Source organism: Saprolegnia diclina, assembly GCF_000281045.1.
Source record: "Saprolegnia diclina VS20 unplaced genomic scaffold supercont1.47, whole genome shotgun sequence".
Lineage (NCBI taxonomy): Eukaryota > Oomycota > Saprolegniomycetes > Saprolegniales > Saprolegniaceae > Saprolegnia > Saprolegnia diclina.
In genome coordinates, this window is record NW_008246114.1 from 153,607 (window position 1) to 175,238 (window position 21,632).

The 21,632-nt window shown below is 57.1% G+C and overlaps 8 protein-coding genes and 1 non-coding gene across 9 annotated transcripts; 7 read left to right on the top strand and 2 right to left on the bottom strand.

The window, feature by feature from the left end:
• Window positions 1–580: 580 nt before the first annotated feature.
• SDRG_12164 (hypothetical protein) lies at window positions 581–1,402 on the top strand (the record flags this gene model as incomplete). The annotated part of the gene is made up of 2 exons (XM_008618226.1): window positions 581–604; window positions 728–1,402. 2 exons carry the CDS (start codon window positions 581–583, stop codon window positions 1,400–1,402), a joined length of 699 nt encoding a protein of 232 aa, XP_008616448.1.
• Window positions 1,403–1,852: 450 nt separating this feature from the next.
• On the top strand, window positions 1,853–2,730 carry SDRG_12165 (hypothetical protein; the record flags this gene model as incomplete). The annotated part of the gene is made up of 2 exons (XM_008618227.1): window positions 1,853–2,672; window positions 2,714–2,730. The coding sequence occupies 2 exons, from the start codon at window positions 1,853–1,855 to the stop codon at window positions 2,728–2,730; spliced, it is 837 nt and encodes a 278-aa protein (XP_008616449.1).
• Window positions 2,731–5,177: 2,447 nt separating this feature from the next.
• On the top strand, window positions 5,178–6,580 carry SDRG_12166 (hypothetical protein). The gene is made up of 2 exons (XM_008618228.1): window positions 5,178–5,355; window positions 5,409–6,580. The coding sequence occupies exons 1-2, from the start codon at window positions 5,206–5,208 to the stop codon at window positions 6,516–6,518; spliced, it is 1,260 nt and encodes a 419-aa protein (XP_008616450.1). The 5' UTR covers window positions 5,178–5,205; the 3' UTR covers window positions 6,519–6,580.
• Window positions 6,581–7,888: 1,308 nt separating this feature from the next.
• On the bottom strand, window positions 7,889–10,475 carry SDRG_12167 (hypothetical protein). The gene is made up of 5 exons (XM_008618229.1): window positions 10,117–10,475; window positions 9,535–10,056; window positions 8,968–9,474; window positions 8,589–8,918; window positions 7,889–8,529 (listed from the first exon to the last, which is right to left on the bottom strand). The coding sequence occupies exons 1-5, from the start codon at window positions 10,219–10,221 to the stop codon at window positions 8,236–8,238; spliced, it is 1,758 nt and encodes a 585-aa protein (XP_008616451.1). The 5' UTR covers window positions 10,222–10,475; the 3' UTR covers window positions 7,889–8,235.
• A 1,069-nt stretch (window positions 10,476–11,544) lies between these two features.
• Window positions 11,545–13,863, top strand: SDRG_12168 (hypothetical protein). The gene has a single exon (XM_008618230.1). It carries the CDS (start codon window positions 12,043–12,045, stop codon window positions 13,699–13,701), a length of 1,659 nt encoding a protein of 552 aa, XP_008616452.1. The 5' UTR covers window positions 11,545–12,042; the 3' UTR covers window positions 13,702–13,863.
• Window positions 13,864–14,002: 139 nt separating this feature from the next.
• Window positions 14,003–14,073, top strand: SDRG_12169. The gene has a single exon. It is a non-coding gene; the product is annotated as a tRNA-Gly (tRNA).
• Window positions 14,074–14,933: 860 nt separating this feature from the next.
• SDRG_12170 (hypothetical protein) lies at window positions 14,934–15,929 on the bottom strand (the record flags this gene model as incomplete). The annotated part of the gene is made up of 1 exon (XM_008618231.1): window positions 14,934–15,929. The coding sequence occupies one exon, from the start codon at window positions 15,927–15,929 to the stop codon at window positions 14,934–14,936; it is 996 nt and encodes a 331-aa protein (XP_008616453.1).
• A 618-nt stretch (window positions 15,930–16,547) lies between these two features.
• Window positions 16,548–18,223, top strand: SDRG_12171 (hypothetical protein). Its single transcript, XM_008618232.1, has 8 exons — window positions 16,548–16,957; window positions 17,007–17,074; window positions 17,113–17,216; window positions 17,263–17,373; window positions 17,436–17,506; window positions 17,550–17,751; window positions 17,802–17,996; window positions 18,045–18,223. Exons 1-8 carry the CDS (start codon window positions 16,563–16,565, stop codon window positions 18,078–18,080), a joined length of 1,182 nt encoding a protein of 393 aa, XP_008616454.1. The 5' UTR covers window positions 16,548–16,562; the 3' UTR covers window positions 18,081–18,223.
• Window positions 18,224–19,714: 1,491 nt separating this feature from the next.
• Window positions 19,715–21,345, top strand: SDRG_12172 (hypothetical protein). The gene has a single exon (XM_008618233.1). The coding sequence runs from the start codon at window positions 19,776–19,778 to the stop codon at window positions 21,222–21,224; it is 1,449 nt and encodes a 482-aa protein (XP_008616455.1). The 5' UTR covers window positions 19,715–19,775; the 3' UTR covers window positions 21,225–21,345.
• The last annotated feature ends 287 nt before the right edge of the window (window positions 21,346–21,632 follow it).

Below are 21,632 nucleotides of genomic sequence, written 5' to 3' on the forward strand. Positions count from 1 at the left end.
ACTAGAACCACTCGTGATGTGGGGCGAGGACATTTCCACAGCGAAACCTTTTGTGTTTTGCACTACAGTTAGAAAAGAGATATAAACGCAACGACTATTAGAGTAGGCTCTGTGATTTCTCTACAAGGGGCGGCCGCGGACTCTGGGTGCGGTGGCGGGCTTGGACCGGTGCTCAAGTTTCTTGGCGACTGCAAGGACCAAAGGCGCCGGAGGACAAACCGATGACAGACAGGCTCCAAATACACGCGTACATGGGAACGGCAAGGCAACGACAACGCGGTCACAAAGCTGCTTTCCCACTCTCCCTCCCTCAATGGCCACACAATCTCGGTGCCCGCAGCGACGAAGTCGTAGCCCCATCAAGACGCTGTGCATCAATGGCCCCACCAATTGAAACCGATGACAGACAGGCTCCAATACACGCATACATGGGAACGGCAAGGCAACGACAACGCTGTCACAGCTGCTTAATGGAGCGCTCGACTATGCCAGCGACAAGTGCAATCACCCATCCGTAAAATCCGGTTAAGCCTGTCCCGCTCTATGCCAGTTTGCAGTTTTGGAATTGCCGCACAGCGCGATGGTCGGGAAGCGCAACACTGTCGTATTTAGCACAGTTCGCAAGAGCACGTCGCGACAAGCGCGACGATCCGAGCGATCGACGACCGCTTCAGCGAGCCGACGTACGTGGTCGCTGACAAGGGCATGACGCGCGCCGACTGCGAAGCCATTTTTGCGCCGCATCGAGATTGCAAAGCGGGCCGTCAAAAATTACTATTTCGGCGAAAAGTACACGCCGAGCGCCGCCGACACCGACGATTTAACGTACGTCTTTGGCGACGACACGCGGCAGCTCGAGACGCTGCTGCCCGAAGACGTCGCCACGATCCTCAGCGTCGCCACCCTCAGCGGGAGCTACCACAGCGAGAAAAAGACGGCGATCGACGCGGCCAAGCGGCTGCGGCACCGCCTCGACCTGCTGCAATCAGAGCGCGACATGAGTGTGACGCTTGGGCTCGGGCCCAAGCCGTTTTGCGCCATCACCGACGCCGAGACGATCCGGCTTCGCAGCTTCCTCGACTCGGACTGGGCCAAAGTTGGCTCGATCGCCAATGTGGTCTTTAGCGAGGAAGAGGCGGAGAAGCGACGGCAGCGCTTGCACCACAAGCTCGAGACCACCGGTGTCACCAGCCGCTGCAAGTGCTGCCGGTACGAAAAGCACGCCCCGCGCCATGCAGCGCGGAAGACGTGCCGGAACATGACAACGTCAGGCGACCGCTTCTGGGAGGACGACGACCTCAAGGTTGACGACGACGTTGCGGCCGAATTTGCACACGACAGTTGTGCTGGTGACGAGGAAAAAGGTGTCGATAACAACGCTATCCATGACGACCAGATATAACTCTCAATAGAAATCCGTGCGTCAAATATATTCGCTATACGGCTAGACGGTAACCATCAAATAATTTTGCATACGTCGCGCGATGCTTGCTTGCGTGGAAGTCGACGCCTTGCCGCCAGTTCTTGCCGCTGGGAGCGAGCTGCGCACACTGATTCGGTGGCACTTGGTGCCGAGTAGTTGTTGATTGCATTCGCTTTCTCGTCCATCGACGCCGAAGAACCTTGCAGCCCTAACGAAATACTTGAACGAGCGCGCATCGTCGCTTGGTGCTAGGCGATAGCTTGGGCGATCCGAATTCAGAAATTTTGCGAAACCTCTCAAGAAGCGTGCGACAACGCATCCACTGTGCGTGATCGTGGGGACGTTGAAAACATACGGATACGTTGGAGGTCGACATCGTCCGGATACACCACCTTGCCCCTCTCTCTCTCTGGGGCGCAATTGAAGAAAATGGTCGGAAGGGCCAAGACCATCTACAGCAGCCTCCGTAAGGAGCACGTGTCGACGAGTGCGACCATTCGGACCGTCGACGATCGCTACGACGACCTCACCTTTGTGATCGCAGACAAGGGTATGACGCGCGCCGACTGCGAAGCGCGCTTGGCGCGCTTGGCCAAGATCAAGCAAGCCGTGGGGCCCCGCATGGACGTCTTTCACTTTGCGCCCTCCCAAGCCGACGCAGACGATCTGGCGCTTGTTCTCGAGTCTGACGCGACGCTCGAGACGCTATCACAAGCCGACGCAGCGCGCCTTCGCAGCCTCGCGGCCCAGCACGGATCGTTTGGCGAGGAGAAGCAGGCCAAAATCGCCGCCGCCACGCGCCTGTGCTATCGCCTCGACCACGTGGAGCGCGAGTTTGAGATCTGCGAAAGCCTTGGTCTTGGACGCAAGGTGCTGCGGGCCATCAACGAGCAAGAACGTGTCCGGCTCCGCGCGCACTTGGAGTCGCCATGGGCCAAAGTCACCTCGATGGATGACGTTGTCTTTAGCGAAGAAGAAGCCGCCAAGCGCCGGCTGCGCATTCTGCACAAACTCGAGGCCAAGGGAACGACGAGCCGCTGCAAGTGCTGCACGTACCGCAAGCACGCACCACGCTACTCAGCGCGCAAGGACTGCCGCGACGTGACGCGACTCCGTGTCGGCGATTGGGCGACCGAAGACAATGAGATTGACGACGATGTTGCCGACGCCTTTCTGGACGACGATGTCAAGGATGGCGACGATATGGACCGCGAGCAGTGCGACGGCGCAGCAGAATACACGGACATGGGTGATGCAAATGCGCCTGCTGGCTCTGCAACATTAGGGTAGTCCTGTCGTATGTGTAAACTAATTTTAAAAAAGTGAGTTTCGCAAGTATCTACACTCGAAAAATAGGGACCTCGGTGGCAAGCGGTGGCGCCAGTGCGATTGTTGTCGTGACCTTGGTTGATATCGTCGGGCATTGGTCAAACAAGAGGTGCCGGCGCTAGGCCCACACGCTTCACAACAAGCCCAGCACGACATACAAGACATTCTGTCCCACTCCCACGCATTCATGGCGCAGAGCTGAACGCGCTCGCGGCCGACATACACATGAGGCCTGCCAAGGCTCAGCGCCAAAAGCGACCTGCCAGTGTGTCTGCAAAGACAGTGGCTAGACGCTGTCTGACGACGAGACAGAAAATATCAATAGTCCAGTTGGTGACATGCTATTATGCTTGGATTCACGACAACCAGGCACCACAAGCAACGGAGTGATGTGTGTTGGTGCGAGGTGTTTTCTGAGACTGCCACGTCATTTTGTTCCGCCAATCAGCATCGAGATGGATTTGACTGCCAATACTAATACTCTCGTTGTTTCGTCAGCAAGGACTCGGCGCATGCGTCTACATCGTTCCACTGACAGGCAATTATGCACAGTATGTCTGTCTCGCTCGCTGCATAGTGCTCGTTTCACATTGTGGCAGTGCGAGAACCACAAGTTGTGGTCCTCGCGCCAGCCGCAATGTGCAAGAAGTGATCACGGTCGCCGAACTTGATGCGTTATACAAATGTGTCGCGTGCCTACGTACGGGCTCATAGGCTTATGGGTATTGACCTGCCGGGGGGACTCTGCAGGCACGCTTGCATGTGCGTCACTTCAAGTTCAACGACTTCAGCGATTCGAGGTTTGTGATCAGCTTGAAGTATATCGGTGCGACGTACCGAATGGTTGCTTCGACCTCCGTATTGTCTACGTAAGGTACTTCCATCCATGCAGTTATACCGCGTTAGCGCTGGTCCACGCGAAGCTTATCGTTGCAAGTGCTTGTCGTGTCGGACTGAGTGCCGCGGTATCCGTTCGCCACGAGCCGATACCTATGGGATATTGTCGTGTAGCTTCGGTGCCCTTATCTCGACGCCGTTCGATTGGTACTAAAGGACCATGAAAAGAAGTGGGCATCAACATCGTTGACTCTCGACACGAGTGGCCGCGTTTGCACCTTGTCCCGCTCCTACCTCCGCCGGCCTAGATCAAGTACGACAACCGAGCATACACAACAAAGAAAGCGTAGATCTACGTGACTATTTTAATACAGTCGACCCACTTCAACAACAACATCGTTGACTCTTGTCTTGTCTTTGATGTGCCACCACCAGATTACGAAACGTGACGAGCCACTTTGCATTTTTTGAAAACAAAGTATGAACGTGTGGTGGTACCATGATGGTGATAATGTGGGGCACGTGAAGGCACGACCGAGCACCTTCCACGACGAACGTGTAGCTCACACTACAGCGCGCTAGTCGCTTTGCCGTGGCACCCCAGATGCAGCCGCCAGGCGTGGGTTTGGGTACGTCCGGTATCCTCGTCTTCTTGCCGACAGCCAGCCCGTAGAGGCTCGACTGCGTACCAGTCGTATTGCTATGTACAAGAACAACCACAAGGCATCCGCGCCACAGAGGGCGGTGCATGGGCCACTGTGTATGTGAGCGGGTGCGCATACCAGTGTAGTACCTCGGCACCAGCGCTAAGCTGCCGGAAGAAACCGCTCGACGCAAAGACGCGCCAAGGCAAGAAGAGAACGTGGGTGACGAGTACTACACCGAGAGCCGATGCACCCACGGCAGTGCTTGTATCGAAACGTAGGAGCGTCCATCCATCCCAGCGAAGCGCTGAACCGTTGCAGCCTGGCGTCGAGCTCGGAGGGTCTCGTAATGCTTGGGACAAGACCGCCACGTCTACGCCTTCAAGGAGCTGCGAACCGCGAAACTTGAGGCTTGCAGTTCCTTGACGAGCCACCGTGGCGAGTGGGGAACACGGTGTCCAGCGCCGCAGCGAACGGAATGTGTTGACGCTTCTTCTTGTTCACCTTTCAATCACCAGAAGCAGAAGCCGTGACCTGCGATGTGGCGCAGTGTGTTGTGTTACATCGGCGGATGCGTCTACACCGCCAAAAGCAACCAGAAAGGACTACAAACCACGGCTCTTTCTAGTCGCTAGCGCCGGTGGAACGCCACCTTGGCCGCATGGAAGCGACTGCATCTACGTGTATATCTACATGCCGGGCACTGCAACGACGTACAAGACGTGTCCAAGCACCGACCGCCTGCCTCAGAGACGACACGGGGTGGTTGAACCTGGCTTGCGTGTCACTTGGGGTGACGGGCCTCTGTATGTCGGCTATAAAAACTAAGAAACGTTAATGGATTTTAGCCAATCGCGTGCCGGCCCGCCCTGGCGTCCCCCATTGCACACGGCGTGGCCTGTTTCTCATCCGGATACATGTAGCATCTATCCGTATGTTCGCCGCCCGCCGGAACTCCATTTGCACATAGGCATGGCGTGGGCACAGCGCGAGGTCAACAACGCGCTCTCGATGAGCGACCTCATGGAGAAGGCCATGTGGGCGCCCGACGACAGCCGCGACGACTGCTACGTGTGCAGCCGCCACTTCAGCAAGTTTCGGCGAAAGCACCACTGCCGGCTCGTACGTCGTCCTGCCTGCAGCTACCATCTCACATGGCATGCGTCTCGTATTAGTGCGGCGAAGTGGTTTGCGCCAGCTGCCTCCTCAAGAAGCTGGTCGAAGAGACCACGCGCGTCGGGCTGCGCGAGGTCAAAGTGTGCATGACGTGTCTCTCGACGACCAACGAGCGGCAGACCAAACCATCGTCGTCGTCGCTCTCGTCGTCGTCGTCCAAGCTCGCGCCCGCTTCGCACAGCGGTGGCGCCATCGAGCCCTATGCCAAGCACGCAATGGACTCGTCCAAGTCGATGGAGTCGCTGGCCAAGGGCCCGCGCACACCACCGCACACCGAGACGACCATTCACTACGACGACGAGGACGACGACCACCACCATGCAACGCAGCACGACGACCATGACCATCTCGACAACTTTCGCTTCACGGTCGAGTACGAGCTCGACTTCAACTGGGTCTACCCGTGGCCGCGGCCGCCGACCTTGCGCAACGAAGTCGAGCGCCTCGACGCGCTGCGTGCACTGCGCATCCTCGACACACCGCGCGACGACGGCTTTGACAGCGTCTGCGAGCTTGCGACCAACGCGCTGCAGTGCCCGATCGGTGTCATTAGCTTCATGGACGACGACCGGCAGTGGTTCAAGGCGTGCATCGGCCTCACCGAGCCGTCGATCCCGCGCGACATAGCGTTTTGCGCCCATACAATTCGTTCACAAGAGGCCATGGTGGTCCCCGATACGACCAAGGACCCGCGCTTTGTCCAAAACCCGCTGGTGACGGGCCCGACGCACATTCGGTTCTACGCCGGCGCGCCGCTGATTGCGCCGACCTTTGGCCAAGTCATTGGCACCATCTGCGTCATGGACACGGTGCCGCATCCGCGCTGCGAGGTCGCAACGCTCGAGAAGCTCTCGACGATCGTCATGAAGAAGATTGCGCTCAGCATGCCAGCAGCACCAAGTGCGTCCTTGCGGGCGTCCAGCGGCTCGACTACCAATCTGCGCGGGTACTCGTCGTCGTCGGTCTCGACGGTTGCGTCGTCGACGTCATCGAGCTACCCGAGTGACCCGTCCTTGGGCAACCTCGAGTCGATGATGCTGCAGCTGCTCTCGAAAGCCGCCGAGACCCAGCATCAGCTCGCAACGCAAAAGCAACCCGCGCTCTTATAGAAGAAAACCTCGTTCGTGTGTCTAACCTCGTAACTCGTGTCGTCCGTTGCTGTGCTTTTATCTGTAGCGACCAAACATGGTGGAGGCAACCACTTGTACTAGCTCAATGATGCGTCGTCGTCCGCAAGGAAAATGGTGACGCACGCCGCCTCGACGTCGAGAATCTCTCTCGACTTGGCAAGTGGCGCCAAGCGAGTCGACGACCTCACCGCGTAGGGACCTTGGCGCACGGATGTCGGCAAATACCTTTTGGCCCGTTGCAGGCGGTGGGATGAGTACCTTTGTTTAACAGTCAAGGGGTCGACCAATGATTTGATCGAGGCAAAGGTCATTGGACGGTGTCCTGGAGCTGTGTCCCGGTGCAGTCGCAGTCTTCGCTCGCACAGACGTGCCATGAGCCCCAGGAATGCGGTGATGGACTTCGAGTTGAATGCAGTGCAATGTACTTATGACAGAGAAAACGCCGGCACAGGGACAAGGTCGCGCCCGAGGTCTGTACATCAAGCTCGAGTCAAGCCGGCTCTATCATGCAAAACACTTTGTAGGGCATGAACCGAGACGGTCTGCTTGCCGTTTTGCGTGGTGCCTTTGCCGACGCTAATCTGGTGTGTAGCATGCTGGTATCAACGCTTTTGCAAGCATACTCTTTGTAGGATGCGATGAACAAGGCGTTGGTGCGGGCCGTGATTGCCAAGACAACGATGCGCTGTGCCTCTTAGAGCTGGGTGCAGACGTGTGGACCGGTACTACGCCACCTTGGTGAGCACTTTACCGAATGGATGGCGTAGGAACATAACCGCATGACGCTCCTCGCTCTGGCCATCCAGCACGGCCACGACGATGCCATTGTATTCTTCCATTTCTGCTTTTGAATCAATCAATTTTGTATTTTCGCGACCAAGTCTTGCCGCTGTTGTGGGTCATTTTAGAGAAGCAACAAAAATGGTCGGGAGAGTGATGTTGTACGTGTGGGAGATCCATCGACAACGCTTGTGCAACCGCATGTCCGGCTAGGGGTAGGGTCAACGCGCAACGTCGGACGTTGCATCGTACGACCTCAATACGACAAAGTTTGCCAACAAGCAGCGACGTCCCTGTTCACGGGCACCCTCGATTAGCAGCGTCGGTACAATGTGCTGGATCGCTCTAGAGTGTTTCGAGCTCCGGGGCGTCAAGACGGCGCGTCCAGCCCTGGCGCCGACATTTATTCGGTTGGCGTCGCTTGACCGAGCTCTACCCGCGCACCGAGCCGTACTCCGAGCTGCCCGATCGCAACGACGTAGAAGAGTTGGTGTGGCTCTACGTTGTCCCACTGAGGTCCATCCAAAACTTTGTTTCGTTTTTGCGCCCACCGTCCAGCGACACTTGATCGGCTTCCTCGATGAATGGTACAGTCGCATTGCCGAGTCCTCAAGCTCAAGACGACTGCTTCATGCGAGCGATTGCTCAAGACAAGGTTGCGCGTCCGACGGCAACATCCCGTAGCTCGGTCCCAGGACGCTCGAGTCTAGCCGTGAGCGTCGATTGTCTGCGTGTGGGAGTGGAGGATCTAACGTGGAAGATCTTCTTGCGGAGCGGCAAGACGCTGCGCACGTACGTCGACAACATGACAGACGTCATCGACACGGACCCGGTCGCTGCCATTGGCGCCGGTGCGTCGCTGCGATTATCGCTACAAATCTACACTACCTAACCCTATATATACGCTCGTGTCCGTTTAGAAAATGGCCTTGCTGTCGCCGCCGTCGACGCTTTGGCAGTACGGGATCACGACCTGCGTGATGCACTGGTGGACCGCGTCGAGCTCGGCAATTTCCCGCGGCGGGTGCGTGCGCTCGGTCTCTGCAAAGATGCCGCAGCAAAACTCGACCTGCTCGAGCATCTCGTAGAGGCGCGCCAATTTGCGGGCTTCGGTCGCCGACTTGGCCTGCGAGTGCGCTTGTACGTATTTCTGAAAGCTCTGGAGCACCATGCCGACCTTTTGGCCATAAATCTCCTTGAGGGCCGCGTGCTAGTACGACCACAACATAAACATCGTCATTGACATTGGTAGAGGAGGAAGGGGTGTACCTTGCGCCAGTAGACGTGCTGCGACGGTCGGTCCGAAGCCGCCGATGAAAAGCTAGAGTCGGTGCGGGGCGCCGCCGACGATGCATTCGACGGAGCGAGCGACGGCAGCGAGATCTCGGTCGAGAGGAACGTATCACGGAGCGGTGACAGCGTTGCGTTGACTTCGGTCTGGAGCTTCTTGAGGTGCGGCTCAATCACCGTCGTAATGTACGTATAGACATGCTCGAGCTCCTTGATATCGCGGGGCGCGTGCGTCGCGGGTGTCTCTTCCAGAACCTGACCGCAGTAGTCGGCGTACTCGAAGAGATGCATGACGTCTTGGATGTGTTCCTACGCATTTTTATTCATCAAGATGCACTTGGGGGCGAGAACGACGTACCGGCGACTTGTGCCCACGGTACCGCTGGAGGTACATCTGGAAGAATCGGTAGGCTTCGCCGACGCTGCCCAAGTACATTTGTTTGAGCTGCGTATGCTGTTGCCAATATGCGTCGAGTCGTCGCTGCCGGTCGTCGCGGAGGTTCGGTGACATGGTCGGATTTTGGTGCTTGACGGCAAAGAGCTGGTCCGACATCGAGGGCAGCATTTTGCTGCCGCTAACCGATGAGACCGACGAGAGCGACGACGACTGCGTCAGCTTGTGCATGTACGGGGTAATGATCTTGTGGATCGACTTGGTGAGCCGGCGCAAGTCGGCGTTCGAGCGCGGTGGATGCGACGACGGCGTTTCCTGCAGCACGTGGAGGCAAAACTCGACGTAGCCCATGAGGTACTCGATCTTCTGGCGCTGCTCGTTCTGGACGGCGCCCGGCCGGCTCAAATGCTGCTTGAAGGCCGCGTGGACTGCGAGGACGTTGGCGAAATGGGCGTCCTTGAGCGCACCATGCTACATCATAGTCGCGTGAGATGGATCGACCTACAAGGCGGTCATGGGCGCAAGACGTACCGAGCGCCAGTAGTCCATCTCGTTCTCCGTGTGATACGATGCATATGTGTTCTCGGACGACGTCATACTGCTGCGGTCGTCCATGACCGACGGTGGCGGGAGGCTAAACTGTGGTCGCTGCCCGAGGTCGCCGTGGCGGCGGCCAGTCCACATGACCTTGACATGGTTGGTCTCGGGCTGCGGCGGCGACCCGAGCGAGTCCATCGAGTCGCGGCTGAGCATCGAGTCGCGGCCCATCGCGTCGTCGTCCTCGACGCGCTCGGGGAGGTCGTCCGTCGAGAGCTTGGTCACATACGGCACGACGATGTGGGAGATGTACTTGCGGACGCGCGCGAGCTCTTCCCACGTCCGAATCGCATGCGTCGCCGCGTCTTCCTCAAGTACTTGCTTGCAGAACGCGACGTACTCGACGAGGTGCGCGACTTTGCGGCGCTCGTCGAGGTCATGCGACCCGAGGATCTTCCGGAAGGTCGCGTGCACTGCATGCACGTCGTCGAGGTACGACATCTTGAGCGCGCCATGCTACGGAAGGCAGGTACCATGAGGACCGTCGTCGAGCGAGGAAGCGCATTGAGCTAGTACCTGCTTCCAGTACTCGGTCGTCGCATGGTCCGAGGACGAGGTCGAGCTCGCATGGCTGCCGGGTCGCCGGGACGGCGTCTGCAGGGGGGGCGGCTGGTACATCATGCTCGGTCGGCCCCGGGGAAATTGCTTGAATGCAAGAGGTCCCACTTGGCCGATCAGGTCTACCCTTCAATTAAATATTTAAATAGGCAATCCACCCCTCGAGTGTCTAGACGCACGCCATTTCTGTCCGGATAAGCAAGGCGCCACGCGGTTCGGCATGCCCCTGTCCCACGCCACGCTCAGCGTATTGCACCGACGGGCTGCAAGCGACAGAGCAATCCATGGGAAGACGAGCCGCAGGAAACACGCAACGAAGGGAGGTCCTTGGGATGGGCTCTCTCGTGATAACGACGACGAACTGGACGGTGGTATCTGGTTGGCGAGTTGCGAGAAGGCTGAGAGTATCCGTGGCATAGCAAGCGCCGAGAACGCGCTTGGTCTGGGAACCGATGCCCTTCTACCAACATGCTGATAAGCTTAGTCGCCCGTTGGGGCAAGTACAAGGTTGCAATGGTTGCGTGTATTTCGCTGCTGTGTTTCGTGGTTCGGGCCGTTGGTTTCGATAGGAATAGCATGGGAGAAGGAGGATGGGCACAGGGTGATGGACCACAGCGGGACGGGGCACGGTGGGCGGTCCACTGGCTACAGTGCAGCGCAGTCCGACGCTCGAGTAACTTGCGTATTTTCGCGGCGCCACGCACAGGCGCGTCGTATCCGGAATGTGGCGTGTATATAGCCGCTTGCGCTTTGTATGGGCGTTTGGAAAGCGCGCGGGGTGGAATGGGCTGCATTCCACCAAGAACTTTATTAAACTACATGTAAAAAAATACGGCCATTTTTTCTCGGCCAATTTAAATTCAGCATACAATGCGAGCGTTCGTTATATCGTCGACGTCACGCTGTAATTAAAATTGTCGCGTGATGCGCTGGGTACTAATACGGTGTGACCAACAACAAATCGCGGGGCTTTTCTCGGTGGTCGTCGCTGTACTCAGCACCGTCAGAATCGCTTCAACGACTAGAATCACCGTCCGAAACGAGCGATGGACAATGTGTACATGCGATGCGAGCGCTCGAATTGCCCGACGCCAAGCGCCAAAAAAGGAGGCCGTGCGTAGCGCATGCAATGGGGTGGCGACACGAGGTTCGTGGCCAATCACGTGACGTTTTCGATGCAGCTGGTTTGGCGTGACTCAGCGCTCATTGGCTAGGATGGGAATCTGGACGGCACCACGTCGACCGCGTCGACGCGCGAGGAAAAAAATGAGCGTCAACGGCTTGCGCTACACGCCCCTGTCGCGGCGTGGGCCGACCTTCGAGACCTCTGACTCAGAGGTCTCGAAGGTTGGTCTGCAATGTCTCGGAAGTCAGAGGCTCTGACTTCCGAGACAGTGCAGAAGCAGCTCGCCATACTTGCACACGGCTTCGTGGCTGAATGCGGAGAACCTGCGCGGTGGCATCGTTGAAGAGGGTTGCAGCGGACGTGGTGGACATTCCAACCAAGATTGGGGCGATGCAAGAAGCTTCGTCATTTGTCGTGTTGACCATACTAATCACAAGCCATTCAAGGGTTGAATGCGGCTTGTGCCGGTCGTCAAGTGCATGTAAACGCGTAGTATAGTGCACCCAAGACCATCCATAATTGCCACGTGCATGGTATATTCCGATCGTGCTCCATTCGCCCACCGATACGATCCATCGATCGCTGTCACCTCCCCACTGACTGCAACGTGTAGCGCTCGAGTGCAAGAATAGGCCAGACCAAGCCATTGAAACAACCAATTCGTTGGCCTTTCTGCTCGACGGGCAAGCTCGGGCCGCCACGATGGCACCGCTTCCATCCGCGCGCTCTGATTGGCTGAAATCAGATCTTACACAGCCATGTTGGCGCGCCATGCTGCCACGTCCAAACTTAGCTTCGCGCTGTGTGCCTCTACGATTGGCATTCGCCATTCGACGTGGTCACTGCACGCGACGTCCCTACCCGCGTACTCACTTGCATCCATGCAGCTCTCAACGATCCTCTTGTGGTTTTTACCGGTGACGCTCGGGCACCTCTGCGTCGTGCCCCCGTATTCGTACACGTCCAATTCAGACCCGGCGCTCGCAACCGCGCTGGGAGTGCTCCAGCAAAGCCCGATTGGCACGTGGGTCAATGACAATGGTCACAACCCGGTGCCCGACGTCCTCGCAAAGTGCGACAATGGGGCTGTCCCCATCTTTATCATTTACGGTCTCCCGAACAAGGACTGCGCGGCGGGCTACTCGGGCGGCGGCAACAACAAAAACACTGAAGAGTACGCGTCTTGGCTTCAAACGATCGTGTCGACGGTCGGGTCCCGCGAGGTCATTTACATTGTCGAACCCGACGCGCTCGGGCTCCTCTCGCAGCAAGGGTGCGCCGTCAACCTCGCATACGAAGCCAACTTGAAGACTGCCGTGGAAGTCCTGAGTCAAAACACCAACGCACACATTTACGTCGACGTCGCGGGTTGGGCCACCGAGTCGGTTGCTATCTCGGTGCTCCAGGCACTCAAAACAGCCGGTCGCCTCGCAGGCATCTCGATCAACACGTCCAACTACCAGTCCAACGACGCTATGCTGCGTGTCTGCAGCACGTACTCGAGCGCGACAGGTGGTCTCCACTGCGTCATTGATACGTCCCGCAACTACCGCGGGTCGCCGCAGAACGAGTGGTGCAATGCTAAGTCGGCCGGTATCGGCGCGCCGCCAACCGAAACGACCAATCATGAGCTCGTCGACTATTACCTCTGGCTCAAGGTACCTGGTGAGAGCGACGGACAGTGCACGGACAGCGGGCGCTCTTCAGATGCGATGGCGGGCCCCGGCGCCGGTCAGTTTTTTACTCAAGTGTTTACGTCGCTTTGGAACAATGGCTACTACGTCGCGCAAGGCGCCGCACCGATCGGTGGCGCGCCGCCCCCGTCCACTGCAGCCCCCGTTCCGGCGCCACCGCCGGCAACCACGGCCCCCGTGGTGACCCCAACACCTGCGTCCGAGACGACACCGGCCCCTGCACCCTCGACACCAACACCGACAACACCGACGACGCCAACACCGACTACGCCAACACCGACGACACCGACACCAACGACAGATGCACCGAAGACACCAACGACGGATGCACCCACGTACCCGACCCGCGAATCGGACAGCGACGACGACGATTACCCGTGCGAAATTGACGAGGACAACATTGCTACGATGCCGCCGCGCACGACGCCACCGCCGCCGACGGAAGCGAAGGCTGAGAACGTGACCACGCCGGCGCCCGCGGCCGTCAACTTGGCGGCGCAGATGCAATCGACTTCCGCAGTCGAGTCGCCACCGACGCTGCTTTCACCGGGTGGCACCGTCGCGATCGCTCTCGCCGTGATTGCGCTCGTCGCGCTCGTCGTCTTCTCTGTTTTTAGCGTGCGTCGGCATCGCAAGCGCTTTGGTGACCGCGATGACCAAGTCGTGGCGCTCGATTCGACGGGCATTGCTGTATTGCTGTCGACACCGGCTGCCAAACTCTAAGCGGCGTCGACGGTCGACCATATTCCTTTCCGGCATACAAGGACATGGTAACAACAGACGCAGTTGCTCTTTCACGATAGTATGTGTGTACGAGATGTATCACAAATATTTCTTTCAAATATCTTTGTCGGCGGTGACGAATCTCTCGTTCGCGTTTAAACATGGGATTGAAGTGGTGTAGACAGAGGTGACGCGGTGTTTGCGAAGTGCGGAGAAGAATTCTGCAACAGTGGTTTTTAAGTGTTGGGCGAATTTAGAGTGTCCCTCAATATCAAATGTAGAACTATACCGCTATAAACATGCGCTATTGGTTTAGTGGTAAAATATCTCGTTGCCATCGAGATGCCCCGGGTTCGATTCCCGGATGGCGCATTTTTGGATTTGTTTTGGCCATTTTCACATTTTAATTTTCATCAATTTGCGATTTCACAAAGCACAACCCTGCTTTTTAGTAACCAACAGTACAACCTCTTCCCACGCCTCTCAGCTATTTTATGATACCACTAGGACCTAGCATCAAAAAGCTTCCATCGATTGATTGAATTTTCTGTCAATTTTGTTTTTTTGGACGCCTTTTCACACCTCTTCGGTGTCCTCTTGCACGCGATTCTATCGCTTATCCGAGGACCATCTCACGTCACTGTTCATCGCAATTTTGAAGCCTTTTCTGACCAGTTCATGCGCTTAGAGCGGGCCATTCATTGTACAATATCTTGTGCGATATCAAAAATGCACTACATCTCGAATGTGGTATTTTTCATGTTCCATGATTCGGGTCATAACATGCGCATCTCAAATTATGTCGAGGATAATTTTTGTGCTTCATCTTGGCCATTTTTATATATTGACTTTTGATCTCAAACAAGGTCACTTATATCACGCTACACAACTCTCTCGGCGACGCGACGAGGTGTTTTGTTATCTCCAAGAGTTTCTCTATCGTCATGCCAAGTTTCAGCACTTTCATTTCTGACTCGAAATGCACTAGGATGTGAGGAAGCGAGAGGTGTCTATGACCTATTCTGTCTTCAGTACGAGAGCAGGAAGAAGGTAGACAGTCACACCGTGACTAGGCTTTAACCAGGGTTCACTCTCAACGATAAAAACCCTTCGAGTATTTGTGTCTTCAGCACTTTGAGGTACCGAAACGTGGAAACCATTCTGCAAAGATAAATTGAGAATTGATTTGCAACATGTATTATGAAACGATTATGACTGTGGAGCCGTGAGATCTAGCGGTGCCCAAACGGCCAGAGACCAGTCTTGCTCTTCTTTAGCCGTCGTCGTCGTTGGTCAGGGATGTCGTCCGTGAGCTCTTCTGGCGTCTCGGCGATGGATGGTAGTGGCGGCGGTACTGCGAGGATGGCCGACATTGGCATGGAGTCCTCACAGGACCACCGCTCTTCGTCGTCGTTGGGAGGATCCGACTCGATCATGATGGGTGTGTCGTCGATGCCACCGCAGCGTGGACATTCGAACAGGCGGCTTGAGACCGCGCGGTGCCACTTGTCTAAAGCCCTTGCCGCGTCCATTGTCACAACCTCGACCGTCACGTTCGCTGCGTTGAGCTCCAGCTGCAAATTTCGGATGACTTCATCCGCTGCAGCCGACTTGTGGAGCGACGCGAGAGCTTGGTGTGCCAAGTTCTGAACGGATGTATCAAGAGATGCTTGTGTGGTGGCCTGCAGAGCGATCGAGGCGTCGAGTTGGTCGCGTAAAGTCGCGACCTGCTGGTTGGATTCGGCCAAAGAGGCTTGGGTTGCAGCGAGCTGGCGCGTGTGCTCGGCTCGAAGCGCGTCGATCGCGCGAAGATGGTCGGCGGCCATTGTATCCCGCTCGTGCTGCAGAGCACGAATCGTGGTCTCGGCTGCTGCTGTTGCGGCGCTGGAGGCGTCGAGTTGGCGCTGCAGTGTCGCTGCGGTGGCGGTGGATGCGTCCAGAGACGCCTGCATCGCGTCCACGTGGCGTTGTTGTGTGTCTTCAAGGAGCTCCATGACGGTGGCAGCGTCGAGCTGTGGGAGCTCGATCCCAGCCTCAAGTGGCTCTGGCTCGTCGAGATCGGTGTCGAGAAGATCGTGTTGCTGTTCGTCAGCGATCAAAGGCATGGTAGTTGTCGTCGGTGCGTCGTCAGTGGCATCTGTCGGCGTGGACGTGGCGTTGGAGTAGATCATGTAGGCCAGCCCGGCGGTCAAGACCGCCATCGTAGCGCGCCCAAAGTAAGCAGTCATGTTCGTTGTCGTCGTCGATGAAATGGTTTATGGAGAGCTGACCATCGCATCTCGCAGCGTGTAAAGGATGGCAAGCGACCCTTTGTACGCGTAAAGGGTGCGAGTAAAAGTAAGTGGAGCTGGCTTCCACTTCAAGATCCAAGAAACTTGACCATGGCGGCCCCGCTATCAAAATAGTGTCATGCACACACTGTGTCGCCCAGAAAATATATGGTTCATCTGCAAGTGTGCTATCAATATCATCGTACGATCCCGCCGCTGCTTGTATTACCAAGGGGTCCCTTGATTTTACTCTATTAGGAGACCAAGTATGAAGCGCCAACGTGGTATTCCGACTGGTATTCGGGCTTGGGTCGACATCCAAGATCGCAATTCCACCAATGACACGGCAGCCTGGACACATCCCTCACTATAAAAGCATCCTAAAACACCGATGAACTCTTGCACTCATCAAGATGACGTGACTACTCTTGATATATCGATGTATGGTATTGTCCATTGGGTGATGGAATACATTGTCGTCAGCGCTTGCGATCACGAACGTGGGTTGCGTGCGTCTAGTCAAACCTCTCAAATATGATATCCGTATCGAGTATAAGAGACGCATGCTTGCAGTGTGCAAATCCAAGAAGCATGAGCTCGCGCCCAGACGGCTGGAAGCACCTTGGCCGGTCGGCGAACGAGGGCCAGGAGCGCCGGCGGCAAGACGCGATCGCCCGGCAGCGCCAGGCCCGGCGGGACCTCACCATGCATGTCCGCGAGATGGCGATCCCGAGCGTTGGGGCCGACCTCGAGGACATCACGGCGGGCTTGGACATGGACATCGAGGTGTCGTCGGCCAAGAGCCGCAAGAAGACGCGCGAGGACCGCGTGAAGGGCCGACGATCGATCTATAGCAACCAGCTCATGCACCCTGAGTGGATGGTGGACATTCCGAATGCGCTCAATGGCACGCACGCTGGCAACGGCGAAGGCTGGCTCGTCTTGCCGCGCCCGGACGGCAAGCGCTGCCTCGTGATCGCAGCCAAGTAGGCCATGGTTCACATACCTATCGTCGTCTTACAATCTGGCCTGTAGTGGCACGACCATTGCGCGGACGCACAGCGGAAGCGTACTCAAGAAGTTTCCGTCGGCGTTGCCCAGCGGTATGGCTCTGCCTCTACTTGTAGCTCATGTGCATTAGGCTCGCGCAAGACGAAATATGGCGCCGACCAGTATTGCGTTCTCGACTGCATCTTCAACGACGTCGACGGAACCTTTTACATTCTCGACGTCATGTGCTGGAAGGTAGCTACCTGTCGACCAAGGCGCCAAGCGCTCACGTCGATCGTAGGGCTACCTCTTGTACGACTGCACGGCCGAGTTTCGTTTCTACTGGCTTCAAGACAAACTCTCCGAGACGTCGGCGGTGAGTATCTCGTCGGCCAATCCATTCGCTTTTCAGGTATCCAGTCTTTCACTATCCAGTCGCTTGCACTATCCAAAATTTGCTCATTCGCTTCATAGCCGATTCCGTATTTTGACTGCACGCCCGAGGGACTCTCAACTGCGTACCACGGCGCTTTCTCGTTCTCCAAGTACGCTCTCCACTCTGTCGCCACGGCTATACATGAGCGGTAGGGACGGTCTTCTCTTCTACTGCAAAGCCGGTGTCTACACGCTCGGGCTCTCGCCGCTCGTGCTGCTCTGGAAGGACGCTACCACGAGTCCATACCCGAGCCAGCTCACGATTGTACTCACGGTCACCGAGACGTTTGCATGTGAAACGATCGAAGGACATGTGCTCACGACGCTGTCCCCCGAGACCATGACGGGTCATGAGGTACGCGTGCAAATACTTGCCAAGAACAGAGTTTCGATAGCGATGCGTAGATTGTGGCGGGCGACCTCGTGCGGTGCTCGATCGAGTCGCTGGCATGGACGATTGCGGATGACAGCACCGTGGTGGTTGATGCGACTGGCGTTCATTTTCAGAAACGCTGTTCGGCCCAGCGCGGGATCGCCGACAGCTGGACCAAGATTGCCCACATTCTCAGCACCACGTGCTCGATTCACAACCTCTTGGAGGTGCCAATTCCCATATTCGTCACGGCATTTAGATACATTCTGTGCTAGGCGACGGCCGATGTCGCCATGGACATGGAAGGCTGAGTGCTGTACTTTTGAGTCGACTCTTGCGGCACCTGCCATTGGCATGTGAACGAGTGACGCGCCAGGGTAGTGTGTCGTATCCTCCTCGTCGATATACAACCCACCTCGTCATTTGCTTGAAACACGTGTCCGTTGAGCTCGTAGCCACTGAGATCTGAGTGAGCCAGAGCGTCCGGGCATCAAAGGCTGCGCATCGCAAAGGGCAAAGTGGGCTAGCTGCATCGATCACCACACATTCCCCACATGTGAGAAACGGTTTCACGTGTGCTTTTCACGTGCGAAATCACGATTGCAAAATGGGGATCGGCCAACACACGCGGGCCAAGCGAGGTGGGTTCCAACTCACTGAAGCTATAAAGGACAACATATTCCACGCGCGGCAGCGCTTCGATTAGTGTAGTTAAAGCTCCAACGGCGACGTCGGTTATGTCGGCGATAACGATATCGATGATGACGTGGTCCACACAAGATACTTTTTTACATACCGAGTACCGTGCACTATAGTATACACGGGTGTGGGGACTGAAAATAAATCTGGAAAACTACAGCCAGCAGTGCATTGAAGTTGATGGCTATCGAATGCAGTCGATCTTCGTACTAATCGCTACTACGCTACACTGCGACGTCCACCGTCCAGCACAAAGGATCCAGCTCCGAGCATCGGTCCTACACGTCGACCAATCCAACCATGTCCCGGCGCAGCGATTGTTGGCCTATCCGCCTGCTTCGGCGCCAGTCATTTATGAATACGGGTAGACGGCGCGACAGAGGTGCGCGACAGCTTCGAAACACGCCGTGGCGTGTAGATGTACCCTTTGAACGCTTTTTTACACTTCGCTTTGGAGCGTGTTTTTGTAAGCCGGGTTTTCGAGTTTTGGGCGTCGCAAGCGGCGCGTCGACGTCGACGCACAACGTAAATTGGCCCGTGCCTGTCCAGCCTCTCGAAGCACTCGCTCTTCATAGCTATCTCGAGTGGGTACTCGAAGTAATAGTAGCTTTGGCGAGAAACGTTATGCTGATCGGTGGCCCAATTTCCCATCAACCATCTGCCGCGGCGACACCATGCAGGTCTGCGATGGAAATCGGTATGCAATATGCATAAAACACCGAATTCGAGGCCGGAATAAGGCATGCGCCTGAAATAAGGGCTTTGATTCCACGAGCATCCCACCAGCGGCAACCCGCACAAGCTCAACACGTACCACACCACCGCACGTCGTTCGTCGTCAACAGCGATTGTAATATAAGCCATTCGCCCTCTGCATACCACGGCCTATCCAGTACTACCTTGCTTGGAGCGGTCGTGCTCCCTCAGATTCAGTTCAGTACATCTGCTGCGGCCAACAGCACGCTCTGGGGCGCACACTACGAGGCGAATGCGGTTGCGAAGGCAGCACTGTCTCGTCCAACAAGATACTACCGGTAGCTACTCGCCTGAGCACTGCGGCGACAGCGTTAGCGCTGCTACGGTGGTCGTGGCAATCGGTCAACGTCCGAAAGTATGCCAAATAATCGCTGAGCTGCAATGTCAACGCTTGCATGTGATTGGCCAAAAGGCAAAAAGCAAGCAAATGCACGGCTGCGATTGGCTCCCACGCACACCACGGTGATCCCGTGACACACAAGTGCAATCTGCACGAACCAGATGCCGGCGGCGGCAGCGTCTACGGCGCATTCCCGATTTTCACGCGTCCCATGTACGTCCCGCGCCTTCTTGCCGCCATGGCGTTGGCCGCCAGCTCCGTCTCGGCGGGCCTCTGTACCGCCGTCTCGCCCGGCTCGTACGCCGAAGCGGCCAAGTACCCCGAGTTGAAGCCCGTCGTCGAAGTCTTGCGGCAATATGCGACCGCGACCTGGTACACGGATCGCGGAGGCGACTCGATCTCGGAATTGCTCTCAAAGTGCGCCGGCGCCACGCCCGTCATTGTCGTCTACGGTCTCCCGGGCAAGGACTGCTCCGGCCACTACTCGTCGAGCGGCGGCAACCAGTCGCCATCGGACTATGCGCGCTGGATCGACAGCCTCGTGTCCCGCGTCGGCAACACCAACGTCATTTACATCCTCGAGCCCGACGCGATTGGCAATTTGGCCAACAACGAGTGCGCCAAGCAGAAGGGGTACCTTCCGAACCTCAAGGTCGCGCTGCAAAAGCTCTCGTCCAATGCGAACGCGCAGATCTACGCCGATGTCGCGGGCTGGGCCAATCAAGGCGCGGCCCAAGACGTGCTCTCCGACCTCAAGTCGGCCGGTCGCCTCAACGGCATTGCGATCAACACGTCCAACTACAAGGACACGGACACGCTCAAGAGCATTTGCGCGTCGTACTCGGGGGCCACCGGTGGGCTCCACTGCGTCTTTGATACCTCGCGCAACTTTAACGGATCACCCCAGAGTGAGTGGTGCAACGCCAAGTCGGGTGGCATTGGCGCACCGCCGGGGACGCCCACGGGCAGCTCGATCGTTGACCACTACCTCTGGATCAAAGTGCCTGGCGAGAGCGACGGTGAGTGCGACGATGGCACGCACTCGTCCGACTCGGGCAAGGGACCGGCGGCCGGGCAGTTTTTCAAGGAGAACTTTGCGCAGCTGTGGGACCACGGCTACTTTGTCAAGGAAAAGGGTCTGCCCAAGATCGGCGGCAACTGGGACAACCAACCATCGCCGCAGCCATCGCCGCAGCCATCGCCGCAACCGTCGCCGTCGCCCTCGCCGAGTACAAGCGCCCCTGTCACGTCGACACCGGCGCCGACCACCGAGACACCGGCACCGACGACCGAAACGGTGACACCGGCGCCGACCAATGCGACGACGACACCGACGCCGACGACCACCACCGAAGTACCCGCCCCGGTGACCGAAGCCGCGTCGATTGAGACGGCGGCGCCGACGACCAAGCCGGTTGCAACCACCGCGACCGCCAACATTGTGAGCGTCCAGTCGGGCAGCGAAGAGTCGTCAAGCAACGGGATTGTCATTGCGCTTGCGTCGCTCGTCGGTGTCGCGGCGGTCGTGGCCGCGGTCCTCGCGGCCGTCGTCATCCGGAAGCGCAACCTGCGCGAGAAGGACGACGATATGATCGAACGCGACTCGCGCGGCATCGTCGTGCTCATGGGCACCTCCCGGTACAGCGAAGCTGTGCTCTAAGCCCAATATGCGTCTTTGCTAGTCGTCGTCGTCGTAGTGTCGTAATATATTCGTGTGCTTCTTACAAAGCGCCGACTACCGGTCGGACTAGTATTAAACAGAGCCATCACCTGTCCCTTTCGGAACAACGCAGTTGTGCGTAGCGGTGTGGACCGAGGACGGGCCATATCGGTCCACAAGACGGTGGATTTTTGATGACCTGCACGTCACGAAAGCACTTTGCCAACCCTTCCACGCAGCAAAGGACATTATGTACACAAAGAACAGTGCATCTCATCAACAAACGACCGATACAGGACGTCGCAGCGGGACCTACGACTTGAGGCAACGTCTATGAGATGGCCGTTGCCGTCGCCACGCAGCCAACGAGCTCCGCGTGTTGTCAGGCATTCGCAGCGTGGGTCATGC

Bases quoted from the DNA above. Each gene is read 5' to 3' on its own strand.
- SDRG_12172 (XM_008618233.1), top strand. From the start codon at position 19,776: ATGTACGTCCCGCGCCTTCTTGCCGCCATGGCGTTGGCCGCCAGCTCC.
- SDRG_12168 (XM_008618230.1), top strand. From the start codon at position 12,043: ATGTTGGCGCGCCATGCTGCCACGTCCAAACTTAGCTTCGCGCTGTGT.
- SDRG_12171 (XM_008618232.1), top strand. From the start codon at position 16,563: ATGAGCTCGCGCCCAGACGGCTGGAAGCACCTTGGCCGGTCGGCGAAC. The intron at 17,507-17,549 runs GTACGCTCTCCA...CATGAGCGGTAG, and splicing joins GGCGCTTTCTCGTTCTCCAA to GGACGGTCTTCTCTTCTACT. The intron at 17,997-18,044 runs GTGCCAATTCCC...ATTCTGTGCTAG, and splicing joins CGATTCACAACCTCTTGGAG to GCGACGGCCGATGTCGCCAT.
- SDRG_12167 (XM_008618229.1), bottom strand. From the start codon at position 10,221: ATGATGTACCAGCCGCCCCCCCTGCAGACGCCGTCCCGGCGACCCGGC. The intron at 8,919-8,967 runs GTACGTCGTTCT...AAAAATGCGTAG, and splicing joins ACCGTGGGCACAAGTCGCCG to GAACACATCCAAGACGTCAT. The intron at 8,530-8,588 runs GTACACCCCTTC...TGGTCGTACTAG, and splicing joins AGCACGTCTACTGGCGCAAG to CACGCGGCCCTCAAGGAGAT.
- SDRG_12166 (XM_008618228.1), top strand. From the start codon at position 5,206: ATGGCGTGGGCACAGCGCGAGGTCAACAACGCGCTCTCGATGAGCGAC. The intron at 5,356-5,408 runs GTACGTCGTCCT...GTCTCGTATTAG, and splicing joins GAAAGCACCACTGCCGGCTC to TGCGGCGAAGTGGTTTGCGC.